The following is a 17,422-nucleotide window of genomic DNA, read 5'->3' on the forward strand; positions in this document are numbered from 1 at the left end:
GAAAACAATAAGTATTGTTTATAGGTAATGATGTTTATAAGTAATGATGCAATGATTGGATTGTTATTTTATGAAGAACATATCACTGCTTGTCTTATGGTGCAAATCATGAATACTTAATATTTTCCATTATAGAATTTATCCAAATGCATTTGTAGATGCAACCCAATCATTGCAAATGTAAGCAGTGATATTTTCTTTGTAAAATAACAATCTACTCATTGCATCACTTGTTATATATGGTGCAATTATATATTGTTTCTATCAACACACTCAGTGTATAAGGATAGCTGTAAGTAGTGTGCATGGAAGACAATACCAATTACTTTTCAGTATGCATATATACGCAAATGTCACGATGGCTCTATGGTTACATTTTTAATGCTAAACATTCTATGCAAGACTCCGAGGCTTAAATGTTAAAAGCTTATGTCAGAACAAACCCTGAGAAAAATGTTAAAGTAATATCAGTACAGTCCTGCCTTCCAAAGACTATAAGATGTGCAGAACTGATCATGTGTGCAAATGTTTTCCCTGAGAGCTCAAGTTATCAGATTTCATCTGAAACAGTCTGTAACAGAATCTTTGAAGGGTCCAAATCCAATAATGTGGTGGTAGGGGATTCTGTATCTCTACCATGATCCCTTGAACAGTGATAATGTTAAACACACAGACATAAACATATATATATATATATATATATATATATATATATATATATATATATATATATATAATGTTAGGCTGATTTATGGATTGTTTTAATGAACAATAGCAGGAAAAAAATGTAGGTTGCATACTTTTTCAACACACATTGATAGTAACAGACAGATTATACTCATGCGTAGAAGGCACTTTAGTTGACTACAGGAATGTGCTAATATGATTATATGTGACCCTGAACCACAAAACCAGTCATAAGGTTAAATTTTACAAAACTGAGATGTATACATCATATGAAAGCTCAATAAATATGATTTCTATTGATATATGGTTTGTTAGGATAGGACAATATTTGGCCGAGATACATCTATTTGAAAATCTGGAATCTGAGGGTGCAAAAAAATCAAAATACTGAGAAAATCACCTTTAAAGTTCTCCAAATTAAGTTATTAATAATGCATATTACTAATCAAAAATTACATTTTGATATATTTGTAGTAGGAATTTTACAAAAAATCTTCATGGAACATGATCTTTACTTAATTTCCTAATGATTTTTGGCATAAAAGAAAAAGCAATAATTTTGACCCATACAATGTATTTTTGGCTATTGCTACAAATATACCCCAGCGACTTAAGACTGGTTTTGTGGTCCAGGGTCACATATAACATTTAACCCTTCAGAAAATCGAGGTAGGTATAATTTTTTAACGTTTTAAAAAGTTTTTTATACTCCTCAAAACTGCATATTTGTAAAACAGTAAAAACAATAATATTGTAAATGACGCAAAGCTGAATTTTCTGCACCATCACTCGTCTTCAGTGTCACGTGATTCTTCAGAAATCATTCCAGTGTGCTGATTTGCTGCTTAAGAAACATTTATTACCATGGTTGATTTTTTGATGAATATTTATTTGAAGTAAAAAAAAAATTGTAACATTATAAATGTCTTAACTGTCAGTTTTGATCAGTTTATTTAGTTCAGTATTAGATCAGTATTTAGTTTAGGAACAACAGAGTACACTATGCTCAGTCAGAATCTATAGTGGTCACTTGTGCAGGTTTTTGTCTAGTGAAATTTGTTCTAGAGTAACCTCCCCAGACAGTCTGGTTCACTTGTAAATTACAGCCAAGAACTGCCTACTTAGACAGAAAGAGACCTGACTTACTGGTAAAGTGTTGTTTTGCCATGCTGTTTAGGGGCGAGTAAAATATAAAATATATTCAAGCACAATAATAGACACATACTGTTAGAAAAACACAGTTGAAAAATGTGAGCAGACTTTGTAATCAAAAGTCTATCCAAATATTCCATCCAAAAACTATTAAAAGTTCAGACAAACTAAGAAACCAAAACAAATTGTTGACCTTTTTCTATGCTTTGCTATGCTTTTGTTGGTTTTATTATTTATGTATTTAATCTTACCCTTTACTTTATACATATATTTAGGTATTTTTTTTTATAGATGCCTAGTAGTATTTCTGTCAAAAATGTGATGTTAAAAACCTGGAAAACTTTTCCTCACAACTTTTATATATAACTGTGCAAACATTTTGCATACAATCAGTGAATATGGACTGTTGGGTAGCCGATTGAGACTACCTATTTTACCAGCCTAGTCCGTAAAACCCTACTATCACCCAAAAAATACACTAATAAGGGAGTATAAAACACTTGGTATATTAAAACACAAATTTGATATAATAAAGTGTTCATTTTCAGCTTTAAAACAAGCAGATATAAAGGCAATACTAGGAAAAAAAGATGAAAAAAGAAAGAGTGTAGAGTACAATAGTTGATTTTGGTCATAAGGAATAACCTTAGAGATTAAGTAGTATAATTATATTGATTTAATCATAGTATTTCTGTTAATCATAGTATTTCTATTTCCCCTCCTTGTTTAGGCAGAATGAAGAACGACACAGTAGTTCTTGAACTCCTCAAAGAAGTGCAGCTCGTCAGAGAAGCTGCTGGAGAAGCCCAGATCTTTGCATGAGGTCTTGATCGTGTGAACCACACTGACAGGGATAGTCTCAAAAAGCAGTTCAGCCAACGGCGTCATCGTGACCTTTTTCTGCTCCGAAATCAGGCTCTGTATCCGGGCTTTATCGATAGGTTGAGGCGAGGCGCTGTAGGAAACCACAACGTTTAGCTTGTCATCTGACGACGGTACCTGAAAGCGACTCTTTCCAGTCAAACCGTGGAAGTCTTTCTTGCTGGTGAACAAGCCGGTGGGAGAGTTAAAGACGCGGACTGACCAGCAAACCCAGTCGTACTTCTTTTTCAGGTGCTCTACCAGTAAATCAGCCAATTGCTGGTTGCTTTTGTCGCTTTGGTCTCTCACAATGCGTTTGGTGTCCAGCTCGGCCTGTGTCGGAAAGCTGTTGATGCAGTCTTCGATCACGACGCTCATTTTATCCTGCACCACTTTCATCTTCTCACTCCAGTCTTGAAGCAGCTTCTCCTCATCGCCATCGCCTTGTAACGCTGCGTGTCCCAGTAAGGCGATCAAACCGACGCAGAATAACTTTTTAAGAGTGGCGCAAAACTCCTCCACCGCCCTGCGACTCTTTTGCTCGTAGTTCAGAGTGATTTCCAGCACGGATTCTCCTGAGAAGTTATCTCCGGTTACGGCGTTATATAAAGTGTGCAGGTTTTTATCCCCGCCTGTCCTCTTGAAGTGCTCCAGGAATGTTTTCTTTCTGACCTCTCTGAATTTAGGTTTCGCATTCAGGACGTCCATGAATTTGCGGAATTGGTTGGTCAGATTCTCCTCCACGGAGAAGTAGGTGGCATCTACGCCGCTCTTCTTGATCTCCTGGTTTATCTGCTGGACTTCTTCAGAGACGACTTCTAGGCGATCTCGCACTTTCTGGAACTGCTCCTTCATGTACTCGGCCTCTTTGCTTTCCACATTATCTAGTGCCAGCCTTACGATCGGAGCTGCGATGGAGAAGACTGGGAACAGATCTCCAACTATGCTGGCCACCACTTCCGCACCCTGCTCAAACACTTCCATGACCGTCTCGACAACATCCTTCTTCTGTGCAACAAGTTTCTGCAGCTGCTCGGCCATCTTTCAGTTTTAACAGCAAAAAATGTCTCTGTGTAAAATAAGATCATTGCATAATTAGAAATAATACTTAATCCAGGGCTCTACAGTGTGACTGACTGACCCGATCAGCATATTTTCGTTTGCGCTCAGGGGAGCTTCAAAGGTTTCGTGTTTTTGTAACATTGAGTAATGTATCATGGACATATCTCACAAAACCTTTTATAAACAAAGTGTAAAGAGAGTGTAAATAAGAGATTGATTGTGCAGTATAGAGAGCTTTGTGATATTGCGAACCAAGATGAGTGACAGCTTTTAATAATATTTAAGGGAGTTTGTAAATGAGATATTGATTTAATACAGCAGTTAAATAACAAGAAGTTATTATTAAGTGACTTACATTGTCTGACTATAACACTATTGCCTGATTTTTTTCTATTTTGTCGTCAAAAGTAAGCTGAGCCGCTGCGCATCTCCATTCAAACACAGCTGTGTTTCGTTTATCAATAAACGTGTGTTTTTAAAAAAATCTAGTGAAATTATTAAATTTCCCTTTCATAAAGACAGTCACTTGCTTTATTCCTGAATGAACCAGCAATTTGATTGAATCAAATGAATGATATGATTCCGTAATTTAATCAGTGTCTTGCCGCCACCTGCTTGCAGATCTTTTCAGTTATTTAAATCTTTAATATTTCTGCATTTAAAATTGTAAATTTAATACATTAATCTCAACATTTATTTATGAATTTGATTGCACTCATGCCACCTCATTAAACATATGGAAAGGTAGAAACAAAGGTAAAAACAAAATTACCTTTGTAAATCACTTTAAGGAGTCAAAGTGCTCTGAACAAGAAAAGTAAGCGTTGAGTCCTGCTTAAACCACCATAATTTAAAGAAATAGTTCACCCTAAAATGACAATTTGCTGAAAATGTACTTATCCTCAGGCCATCCAAGATGTAGATGAGTTCATTTCTTCATCAGAACAGTTTTGGAGAAATTTAGCATTATATCAGTCAATCCTCTAGAGTGAATGGGTGCCGTCAGAGCTGATAAAAACATCACAATAATCCACACCACTCCAGTCCATCAATTAACATCTCGAAAAGTGAAAAGCCGCATGCTTATTGGCCAAAATATGACTCCATTATCCATAATAGCGCTTCATCCAGTGAACAAGTTCATCTCCTGTTGTCCTGTCACATCAAAATCCACCAACATATTTGTTTAGAACTGCTTGGACTGTTTTAACTGTTGAAGTTAAAACATATTATAAATGGAATTGTTTAAAATAAATATGCAGTTTTTTGGCTTCACAAGATGTTAATTGATGAACTGGAGTCGTGTGGATAACTTGTGGATTAATGTGATGTTTTTATCAGCTGTTTGGACTCTCATTATGACGGCACCCATTCACTGCAGAGGATCCAATGGTGGGCAAGTGATGTAATGCTACATTTCTCAAAATCTTCTATGATGAAGCAACTCATTTAAATCTTGAAAGCCTGAGGGTAGATTTCCAGCTGTTTTTTCTGGTTCCTCTAAGGCTCTGATTTACTAAGGCTACTAATTTGCTTGTGCAATCTAACAAATTGCATAGTGCTTGAAGGCCATATTGCAGGTGATTTACTATGAAATATCTAAAACCACACCCATATTTAAAGGAGGCTTTTACATGTGGTAATACCAAATGTTAGCCATGCATTTCAACATTTTCATTTTGTAAAAACAGACGAAACATGTTATCTTCTTAATTGAAAAAATAAGTCAGCTTTAGTAAGGCAGGCCTTTGTCTATGGTAAATGAAAGAAACTTACATGTGTCAGTTCTTGTTTCCTCTCAACCTTTGAGTGGTCAGTGTGTGTCAGGGTGGGCTTGCTGTAAAAAGATAAAGGAAATGAGAAATGTATTTTACAAATCATAAAAGCAGCAACAATATACACCAGGTGTATGTACACATGCTAACAGAGGCTCACTCTTCCAGAAAACCACACCTACACATTCATGAAAGAAATGAGCAAGATGCATTCATTCAACTCAAACATGCACTAAAAGAATTGTCAAATAATGATTGAACTCTTCGTCACACAGTATGCAATATGTAAAAATACAGTGGACAGACATTTCAATTGCAAACGGTTCAAATGCATTTCCCCTTTTACAAATGTTAATGATGCAACACAGAGTAGGCCAATACAAAGCTTTGCTTTTTTTGTTTAGGGAACAAAATAGTGTGTTAGGTCATTTTAGAACTTCCGAGAAGATCATATGCACTACCAGACCATATGTTACTGACTTAATATCTTGTGATCTATTCCTAGGCATTAATGTTTTGAGTAGGTGTGTGCACTTTTGACTGGTAGTGTAATATTAAAGAAATAGAATGAGATCCTATTGTACTTACAACAAATGTTTACAATATTCTATATAATGACACGATTATGATAACATTCACCTAAACAACTGATGGTTTTCCATTAACGTTTCTGTCTGGTGCCAACACAGGTGTGGAAATGATTAGCAGGCTAGTTCAACTAGCTGAGCAAGATCCTTTTTTTTCCAAAGCACCCCAGTAACCATAGAAACAAGACAAGGAAAACACCACGTCAGCTTCTGTCCAGACATACACATTATGCTCTTTTTCACTGGGCAGTAGCTACAAAATTCCAGTGTTACAAGATGAAATCTCACTAATTTCTTAGTGTTCCCCACTTAACCAAATAGACCTGTATTCATTTTTGAAATGCTGACCATTGTAAAGATCTGCTGGCATGGATCATACAAAATGAATGACTAATTTAATACACTAAGTGGGCCCATTAGCTTATAGCCTGAATTCATAACACACACATAATAAAAAGATCTCCAAAATGGGGTGCAATCCAACATAACACCGTTTCAGTGAAAACACACATTTTAGGTATAGTTAATGTAGCTGAACAAGAACCTTTGTCTGTTAAGAAGTCAAATTATTTAAAGATTTATGATATATCTGGGATAAATGTATTGTTATTTAACAACATTAAAGGCGCTGTCTCAAATACTTGATTCTGATTGGTCAATCAAATGCGGGCCATTAAATATTTTTCCATAAACGTCGTCGAGGGTTCCTTCAGAAAACTTTTTGTTTACAAATGATTTAAATGAATAATATTTCACATAAATACTTAACGTGTATTTTTATTTACTTTTACGTTTATTTGTTAAGCAGTCCTGGTATAAAACGCTGTCAGTTGGCAGTTTTCACAAAATAAACAGCTACAGAGAGATACAAGACCCCTGTCGCGGTTTATTTTGCGATAACGACCGACTGACCCTACGTTGCCCCGTACCTGCACCCCACTGACAGAAAGGTAGGTTAATCGGTTCTCGTTTTCCCTCAGGATACATATTAGTTCATAAAAGCATTAACTATTACCACTAGCACATAAAAAAATAAAATAAAGCGAATAAATGTTCCCTTCAGATATCAGGCTGGAAAAGTTAAAACAACGCCTTTTGACATAAACACTTCCTGGTTGAGACTGTAGCCCTGCTGATAGTAAAACAAACCCTCAGAGTTCTTCAGAACGATAACTAATGCGATTAAATTCATTTTTGCGTGAAAAATCGATCAGTTATGCAACTCACTCGTGTTTAAAACACATCGACGTTGTGAGCTGAATAAAAATGTCACAGGCGGACATTAGACTGAAGAGAAACGCCCAAAAACTTTTCATGTGCAAAAACTGAAACTACAGTGCACAGAACAGCGAAATCGTGAAGTTACTGACGTTTAGAGAACAATTACGTTCTGTTATGAAGCAAACTCACCTTCCAATCGATCACAAATGGCTTTGAATAAAATAAAGCAAAAGTTCAGGCTGAACTGTCTCGCTCTCAACGTCTGATCATGCGCTGGTTCTTCTCTAAAGCATGTGGCACACCCTTTAACTACACTCTGAAGGAATTTTAAGTATTGTCCTTTATCCATTAGAAAATTTAACATACTTGCTAAACTATACCAAAGTTTCCATTAAAATACCAAAGTATGGTTTATGGATCTGGTGTAAAAGAAATATTTAAGTATAAAAAGTACAAAATGTACCATGGGTTGCATCAAATTACTATAGTACAACTTTTGTTAGTATTGTCCATTAGTTTCCCTTTAGAATTTCCCACAGTAACCAGAGTTTTCAGAAAATACCATAGTGCAGTTGAAGAATGAAAGTGATGTCCTTTAATTGTTTACATTAATACGTTTTATAAGGGGAAATATTTTTATGAGTCTGTTAAACCTTTAAAATACCTTATATTATCCTTGCAAATGAAGACAAGTTTGTAATGGATTTAAAAAGTATATGGAATAAGATACATATCTTAAACGCATCTGAATGGCTGATACTTTGAAACAAATTTCTAGATCATACTTGTTTTATTTGTGAATACATACCATCATAAACAAGAAATAGACATGGTTTTTGGATTACAAGTATAGTATATATAGCTAGTGAAAAGCTCATTATATGTAATTTGGAAATACATTTTAAAGAAGTCAAGCAAAGATTTTTTTCTACAATCTAAAGTTGAAATGCTTGATTGTAAACACCGCGACTAACAATAGAACCCCATGAGTCTGTTGATCGTTGAAGTTTTCTCCACACAACAGCTGTTTCAAATCTACTCTTAACTACAAAACATACTGGTTTTAGCTAAAATGTACACATTTATGTTTGGTCACACACACATATGGTTCTTTTATGCATTGACGTGCAAAAATAAAGTGAACCAGCGATAATATACGTTTTGTCTTTGTAGGTGTGCAGTAACAATTCAGTCATCGACAATGTAATACAATCACAATTTCTAAATCAGATGTATACGTAGATTGGCAATTTAGTGTTTCGCATTGCTATTCAGAATGAATGCACAGGTATGCTCGTTTGTGCCTTGCGAAGTAGAAACATTCTGGCTGGAAGTTGTTTTTCTCTTCTACTTTCTTATAGCAGCTAATGGCATGGACCACAGTGTCGGGAAGCATCTTATACAGCGTTTGAGCCACAGCCTGCATGTTCCCCTTTAACTTTTGCATCTCTATCTGATCTACAATCTGGCTCTTGTTAATCGGTTGCGGCTTGGCACTGAAAGACACCACGATTCTGACGTTGTTCGAGGTCAGAAGATCAAAAAAGTTGCCACCTCCACCACTTCCGTGGTACTTTTTGCCAGCGAGCCAATTCCAGAAGAATATGCCACTGTGGTTGAAGACCCGAACAGACCAGGAAACCCAGTAATATTTCTTCGCAAGGATATCCAGTATAAATCCTGTGAACTCTGGGTCAACGTTGGCTTGGCGCTCCAGAAGCTGATGTTCCACATCCGTCTTGGCCTGCAGAGGGAAATTCTCAATGCAGTCATCCACCGCCGCTTTAATGCGTGTCTCTACGTCTTCCATGCGATCCTGCCATTTCTTCACCATGCCCTCGCCTACCACTCCCTCTTTCAGGGCGGCGTGACCCATGACTGCTATAATTCCCATGACAAATAGCTTCTTCAGCCTGGCACAGAACTCCTCCACTGGCTTCCTGCTCCTTTGCTCTGTGGTCACCACCGTGTCCAACATGGCATCTCCAGAGATGTTCTCTCCAGTTACAGCATTGTACAAGGAGTCAATGTTCAGATCGCCACCAGTGTTCTCATACTGGGTTATAAACTTCTCCTTCTTCTTCTCCTTGAACTTGGGCTTAGCATTGACAAAGTCTTGAAACTTCTCGTACTGACTGATTATCTTCGCCTCGCGGTCAAAGTTCTGCTTGTTCATGGTCGTCCGCTGCAACTCCAAAGCGATTTGCTCGATTTCATCTTGAATACCTTCAAGTTTTTGGTTGATCTTTTCAAACTGCTCAGCAAGAAACTTGGCTTCTTTGCCTTCTGGGTTACCGAGGAGCTCGGCCGAGGCCAAAAACACGGCCTCCAGGATGGGGTGGAACTGTCCCACGGTGGCTGCTAAAACCTCGCAGCTTTGGCCCATGATTTCCACTCCCTTTTCGATCTTGTCCTTGTTCTCCAAAACCCATTCTTCCACCCGATTCATTGTGGTTCAAAGCAGAGAGGCCGTCTTATCCTTCTTACCCTTGTCTGTAACAGATCAAGGCATATGAATCATAAAGTGGAAGCCACAACATAAAAATCAATACTAAAATCAATGCAGACATTTCTAAGGGTCATATTTGTTTGCTCAGGATGGGACCTTAACAGCAACCTGAGATGAATTGGACAGCCAGACCACAGGGGCAGAAATACCAGAGTGTTTGTACATTTATACATGTTTTCCATGGGCTGGAGCCATTTAAAAAAAAGAAAAAGAAAAAATTCTGGTCTTGTTCGGGCATGTCCTGTTCCACCTTACACCCCGCCAACTAAGTCTCGGCAAATTATACAACAATAAAGACAGCTCAGTGAGATCAGGTGTAAGAATTTTGACTGGAATTAAAAGCAAACATGTTAAAAGTCTTTTGAGCTTCAAAGCACACTTTATTGTGGTACTATGAGCACACAGTCGTCATGAATTGGAAAGCTGTTCACTCCCCTTCTTTGGGGAATAATTCAGCATTTAAACCCCAGATGTATAGCAAAGCAGATGTTTTCAGCAGGGCTTGCTGGGAGAATATATTTGACGGCTTTAGCTGTTAAGCATTTCAGGACATTTCTGGGCACTTCGATTACACAAGGGAGATGATCTCACACTCGTATCTAATTTCCCAAGACTCAATATACAGAAAAAAGGCACACCCAGATCTGAGAAAATCTGTAACCAATACACTTGTCCTGCGGTGAAACCATATTCTACACCATATGACTCAGATTTTTACATGCAGAGTAAACACAAATAAAAATACAAGACTAAACTTGACATTTGATAAACGTTTTTCAAAGATCAAACACTTGATTTGGCATTGTGTGTCTCATAATGATTTAGTGGATTATGTGAACCATTATGGGAATTCAGTAGCTATTATTATGAATGATAAGCATGTAGAACTCGTATTTGGAATTTATGACTCAACAATGCATCTTTTAGAAGAGCATTCAGATCTCAATGGAATTAGGAGCAAAACAATACTTACTGAACAATACAATGATCCTGATTGTTTCAAGTCCTCCTTTGTAAGAATAATTAAGATGGCTTTGAAATTAAAACTCCAGGATGAATCCGATTTCAGAAAGAAAATGACTTCAAAATGTAGAGGAAAAAGTATAAAAGAAATTCAGTCTAATAATTTGTAAAAGAAAACAGTTTTTGATGCTTCTTCTCTGAGGAAAAAAGGAAAGGAACCAACCAACTGATTCTAAAAAAGAGGAACTGTTCAAGTTCAGAGCCACATCCCTTATTTCTATCCAAATGCTGCTTAGAGCTTCGTGGCAGTCAGTATATTGACTTAAGCACAAGATCCAGCATTAAATGGTCATAATATAGCAGGATGTTTTGCTTAAGTCAATATTGACTGCCATCTACATCACAAAGATTCCCACAGTGTTTTCTCCAAATGTTCATGACAAAAAGCATAGATCAAAGGCCAGCTATTTTTTTAAAGGCCAGTTTTTGGTATCTATATTACTTTTTATTAAATGCTCAATAAAGTATTTAAATTTATTCCAATAAAATACAAAAAGATGAAAAAAGAAAAAAGCAAAGGATAATAAATGGAAATGGACAATTCCAAAAAAAAAAAAAAAAAAAAAAAAAGGAGACTTACCGTTAGTCTAGTGAAATGTTCAGAGGTGTTCTCCAGTGTTCCAACAGAGTCCAACTAAAAGCACCAGCCTCCCAGGGTCCACATGTATATATAGACTCTCTCCTGCGGCACTCCCCCTTCAGATTAACTCCATCCCCTGCCAGCATTCCTCTGAGCCCACTAGAAGAGACGAGGGACAGGCACACAGACAGATAACATCCTGTAAACATGCCTTCTTTGAGAAAAATCATCATGCAGTGTTATAGTGCCAGAAAGGCTTAGAAGCGTCTTTTTCTTTTGAAACATCCTGCATGCTCTGCCCTTCTACATGAGTTGTCATGGGTACAGACAGTCATAGTGGCTTCTGTGTGAGATGATATGCTAAACCAAATGAATAAGATGTAAAAAAAAAAAAAACTGAAATAGAAAACAGTTTTTTAAACTGTAAAAAATTGAACTATTTTTACAGCATTTTTGATCAAATAAATACAGCCTTGGTGAGCATGCAAGACTTTAAAAAGCATTAAAATGTGTTTTATTTTATATTAATTTGTCCACTGCAATTTATGCTGTCATAAAAACCACAATGACGTGGTGATGGACCAAGCATAATCAGTTTGCATATAATATCACACTTAAAATGGCCCAAACTGTAGTGGACACCATGCATCAGAGAGTTAAATCCATTGTTTTTCATGCAAATAAATAAGCTGTAGTCTGTAGAGACTTTGCTGATCAACATGGCAATCCAAAATTTGCGTGAAAACAGCCCTTGCGGGCCCGATGCTTCTGGGTCACTTCCGTCACCCTGCTTTACATGCCAAAGAAAGACTCTACTGTTTTCGGCATGGCAGGCGGACAAACCCAGAGCCTTTGTGCTGAAGCGGTCGCTGGGACACGCTGGCATGCATTGACTCGTCTGTAGAAGAACAGTAGGGGGCTGTTGTGGATTCAGAGGGTCTGGCTTTAGCGTTTCAAATCTGCATGTCACTGTTAGATTTTGCACTATGCAAATCAGTTGTGCTCATAAACAATGACGTAAACAGTAATGCAGGGTGTGATCGCTGGTGCACACGCATGAGAAACGGTAGAAAGGGCCTGGAGTGTGCTGTGGCAGATTTAGGATCTATTCTTTCCAAAACTATCTAGTAGAAGTATAATGTTTGTCCTACAGGCATGAATGACACCTCAAATTACATAGCTTGTTGACAAGAGTGCTATTACTTTTCAACTATGACTTAGAAAGCACTTGGTTGACTTGGTGGTATACATAGGCTTATATTTAAAAAAAAAAAAAGAAAAAAAGAAAGAAAAAAGAAAAAAAAATATATATAGTTTGCATTGTTAAGGTTTCTTAGTCTAAAGTCTCACATGAAAGGTCTATACACTATTAGGAAAAGATGCTCTAAAATATTGAAGCACTGATTGAAAAATTCACCTTAAATTTCTTGTTAGGTGAGTCTTTTGAATAGCCGTTCTCTGTATTTGAAATCCCTGCCCATGCTTTATTTTGTCAAATTTAGCATGAGTCATGATGTCAAGTTTTTGAAAAAGTGGATTAAGTTGTTACTTTAGTCTAAACATCAACAACAAATCTGTCAGATTGGCAGTTATGCAAAGTGTGCAGAAAGGGGGAGTATAGTTCAGTGCATGAATTTATCATCAATATTTATTATTAGCCTTTAATTAAAGTAAATGGAAAATCTGGGATGTGAGTTATACCCGACACAAGTTTTTTGCTTACGCTTAGGTTTTGAAGAACAGATATGTTTATAAAATGCAATACTTATCGTGTTGCTTGCCTCAGCATTCGCCATTTAGCTTTTTTAAGCCATATAATTTTTTTTATTTTTTATCATATTCTCATCTTAAATATAAAACTGGTAACATTTATTAGGTAAAATGATCACCTAAAGTTCAGAATCTGTGATGTTTACTATTGAGTAAGTATTGAAGTCTTGAAGTGTATGCAGCCACAAGATGTCACTTTGGTTCACATCGATATTGTTTGCATGAAGTAAAATCTGATGCAGTATAAAAAGATCTAGATTTTTAATGTTCATTTTATGAATTTGTGCTAGTAGACTGGTTTTCTGTGAGTAAACAAGTATTAACATGCCTGCTGGGAAGGTGTAAGAGTAAATTGTGGGAATTATTTTATGTGGGAATTAGCTGCAGGCCATGTTGACTAACTGCTGTTAAGTAGAAATAATTCAGACAGGTTTGTCCTCTTAACTGAAACTAAAGGATCATTCAGGTCGGTCTTCCAAGTATCATCAAGACGTAATCATGTGGTTTGTCTTGCCTACCAAACTGTAGTGCATTCTGAATGTTTCATTGGAATAGATTCAATGCGTGCTTCATTGTAAATGTGCCAACGTCTGTCATGCGAGACAAACAAGATGTACTGTATCTGCAAATGAGGAAATATCTAATGCAAATGAGCTGCTGCATATTATTGTGTTGTGTTAAAGTTTTTAGCACTGGTCTCTTCATAACAGATCATGCAAAATGCATGTTATTTTTTATATAATACTGACTTGAATAAGATATTTCACACAAAAGATGTTCACAAGAGTTCAATTTATAAAAAGAAAAGACCTGTTTAAAAGTTTACATGCACTTGATACTTAATACTATGTTGTTACCTGAATGATCCACAGCTATTGTTTTGTTTAGTTAAACTGTTCTTCAGAAAAATCCCATAAATTCTTTGGTTTTTCAGCATTTTTGTGTATTTGAACCTTTTCCGACAATGACTGTATGATTTTGAGATCCATCTTTTAACACTTAGAACAACTGAGGGACTCATACACAACTATTACAGAAGGTTCAAATGCTCACTGATGTTTCAAAAGGAAACAATGCATTAAGAGCCGGAGGGTGAAAACTTTTGAACAGAATGAAGATGTCTACATTTTTCTTATTTTACCTAAATATTTATATATTTTTTCATTTAGTACTGCCCTTCAGAAGCTACAGAAGAGACTTGCATGTACAAAATAAGTTAAATTTACCCTGATCTCCAAATTCAAAAAGTTTTCACCCCCCAGCTCTTAATGCATCATGTTTGCTTCTGAAGCATCAGTGAGCGTTTGAACCGTATGTAATTTTTATTGATTTATTTAATTTATTTCTCTTTTTTTTTTTGGCAGACTAATTCTTTTTGGCTTCATTTTTTGTCCATCCTTTCCTTTTTTACTAAGCAGTGTAAGGGAACAGCTGCTTCCAGGTCGCAGGACATGAGCAGAGAGCTTTCAGTGAATAATGGAAAAACATGTCATTTCGCTTAAGGCAAAGGATGAACACTGCTTAATGACAGACCTGAATATCTCTGCTTCCTCTGGTCTGGACAGCTTCAGAGGAAATGGCAGTAAAATGCCACTTTATTCCATATAAAAAACATATTTAAAGAATTTTTTTTTCTGTATTAGTTGTAATACAAACATAAAAAATAACAAAGTAGCTGAATAAAGCAGGATGCATCGAACCAAACTAAACAATTTGTTGAGTTTCCATCTTGACCATCCCAGTTGATGTGATCCCAGTTTGTTTAGCAGTGTTTTGGCTGAGTTCAAGTATGTCTGTATTGATTTCAGTCAGGTTTCTTAAAGCATCTCTCTCTCTGCCCTTTAAAAACCTCAACCTTATGCAAATGGGAAATGCGATTACAGCCCAGACGGTGATGAAAAGAGATGATCACCGCTTTGCGGTTCTTCATTAATGCCTGGCTCTTTTGTCCTGTGAAGGCCATTCAAGTTAATTTATGATCATTTCTCATTTAACCTTAGTTTGTCATCTCATTCTGGTTGTCCTCATGCTCAGAAACACAGATGATTCATTGTTGTGAATTTAAAATGTGATGTCTGACCATTTGCACAGAAGTCATTATGGGAATCCAATGTTATTGCCTGAAGGACGTTTATTGTCATCCACTTTGTTTGGGTTTTATCACAGCACAGGGTCACTTTGGTGATCATGTGATGCTCTACCAAGAACTCAGAGATAAAATGTATCGGCATGAACGTTAGACTGTCAGCACTGCAACAGACAGATAGAAAACTAGAGGAAAGCTGTGCGTTACAGATGACTCTTGTGGTTTTGTCAGGAAAGAAGCTATAAAAAGGAGGTGGTTCATTGCCAGCTGATTAAATATTACTTAATGTTTAAGCAACAGGTCTAAAATTCCCCGCCCTGTTGACTGTTAAAATATTACTTTAGTACACCTAAAAAAAACATCTTGTGTAGGGGAAAAAGTGACTCAGAAATTGGTAGATTTCACAAACCAAAAAAATAACAAGTGACACTGAATTAAACACAACATTCTAGAAAAACTGAAACAGTATTTTCTTGTAAAACATATTCCAATAAAACTTTTTATTTATATATTTAAAAAAAGTGTACTTAGTGTGTTACAGTTGGGGTCAAAAGTTTACATAGAACTTGCAGAATCTGCAAAATGTTTAATTATTTTACCAAAATAAGAGGGATCATACAAAATGCATGTTATTTTTTATTTAGCAGTGACCTGAATAAGATATTTCACATAAAATACATTTACATATAGTCCACAAAAGAAAATCAAAAAGTTTACACACCCTTGATTCCTAATACTGTGTTGCTATCTGAGTGATCCACAGGTGTGTTTTGTTTAGTGATAGTTGTTAATGAGTCCATTGTTTGTCTTGAACAGTTAAACTGCCTACTGTTCTTCAGATTAACCCTTTCCAACTAAGACTGATGACTGTATTTGAGATCCATCTATTTACACTGAGGACAACTGAGGGACTCAATTCTGCAACTATTGCAGAAGGTTCAAATGCTCACTTATGCTCCAAAAGGAAAAAAATCTGCATTAAGAAAACTTTTTGAATTTGAAGATCAGTGTAAATTTAACTTATTTTATCTTCTTGGAAACATGTAACATCTTCTGTAGCTTCTGAATGGCAGTACTAAATGAAAAAAATATGATATTTAGGCAAAATGAGAAATCTTTAGAATCTTCATTTTGTTCAAAAGTTTTCACCCCCCGGCTCTTAATGCACGGCGTTTCCTTCTGAAGCATCAGTGAGTGTTTGAACCTTCTGTAATAGTTGCATATGAGTCCCTCAGTTGTCCTCAGTGTGAAAAGATGGATATCATGCAGTCATTATTGGAAAAGGCTCACATGCACCATATTTTGCAGATTCTGCAAGGTGTATATAAACTTTTCAATTCAATTCAATTCAAGTTTATTTGTATAGCGCTTTTTACAATACAAATTGTTGCAGAGCAACTTTTGACCTCAACTGTATGTATAAATCATTAAACCTTCAACAAAAAGATCAAGAGCATCCGGGATCTAGAAGTCAGTCCTGGAAAAATTGCATGCCAATCACCGAACACATAAAAGTCTTTAATAAACCATTTACAGTCCAGAGATAAAGTTCACTGGAATCCACACCAGATCTGTCCTCACCTCCCATATGACTCCCATGTGTGTTTGGCCAGTTCCTGTCAGACAAGTTTTCACTGTGTGCTTTAGCCAAGGGTTGTTGGTTTCAAATTTCATCTATACACTATGTTTTGTTTTGGTAGTTTGAAAGACAAATATTATATAAAAAAAAAGTGCCTCATAGGGATATTTTGTATTGGACATCTGTATGTATTGTGAAATGCGATCCAGTACACTGTTAACATGAACTTGGTAAAACAAGTTGTGAAATCCAGCTGTCTGCACTCCTAAAGACAGATCAACACATCATTTACAACTTCGATGCAGCAGCCATCTTTGTGGATGCTTTCACAAAGTATTTTTTTCATTGAATAAACTGCAGTACACAGAGAGTTGATTGTAAAGTTAATTTTATTCTGCAGTTTATTAATCCCAGTAGTTTCCTCCTCCATGTTCTAGTTTGCATTGATGTTTATTTCCTTCCTCTACTTTCTCACGCTCTTGACCCCATCACATTCAGATTAAACTAAACTCGCATCCCAAAATAAATAA

The 17,422-nt window shown here is 36.3% G+C and overlaps 2 protein-coding genes across 3 annotated transcripts; both read right to left on the minus strand.

The window, feature by feature from the left end:
• Positions 1-1,555: 1,555 nt before the first annotated feature.
• On the minus strand, positions 1,556-11,512 carry rpz4 (rapunzel 4). 2 transcript variants are annotated; one of them, XM_073846933.1, is made up of 3 exons: positions 11,458-11,512; positions 5,539-5,599; positions 1,556-3,769 (listed from the first exon to the last, which is right to left on the minus strand). In XM_073846933.1, the coding sequence occupies exon 3, from the start codon at positions 3,739-3,741 to the stop codon at positions 2,566-2,568; it is 1,176 nt and encodes a 391-aa protein (XP_073703034.1). In that variant the 5' UTR covers positions 3,742-3,769; positions 5,539-5,599; positions 11,458-11,512; the 3' UTR covers positions 1,556-2,565. The 2 variants fall into 2 exon arrangements, with proteins under 2 accessions (XP_073703034.1, XP_073703035.1); XM_073846934.1 differs by lacking the exon at positions 11,458-11,512 and adding an exon at positions 7,535-7,970.
• On the minus strand, positions 8,117-11,128 carry rpz5 (rapunzel 5). The gene is made up of 2 exons (XM_073846932.1): positions 10,828-11,128; positions 8,117-9,838 (listed from the first exon to the last, which is right to left on the minus strand). Exon 2 carries the CDS (start codon positions 9,792-9,794, stop codon positions 8,613-8,615), a length of 1,182 nt encoding a protein of 393 aa, XP_073703033.1. The 5' UTR covers positions 9,795-9,838; positions 10,828-11,128; the 3' UTR covers positions 8,117-8,612.
• Positions 11,513-17,422: the final 5,910 nt, after the last annotated feature.

This window comes from Garra rufa, chromosome 9 (assembly GCF_049309525.1).
Source record: "Garra rufa chromosome 9, GarRuf1.0, whole genome shotgun sequence".
NCBI lineage: Eukaryota > Metazoa > Chordata > Actinopteri > Cypriniformes > Cyprinidae > Garra > Garra rufa.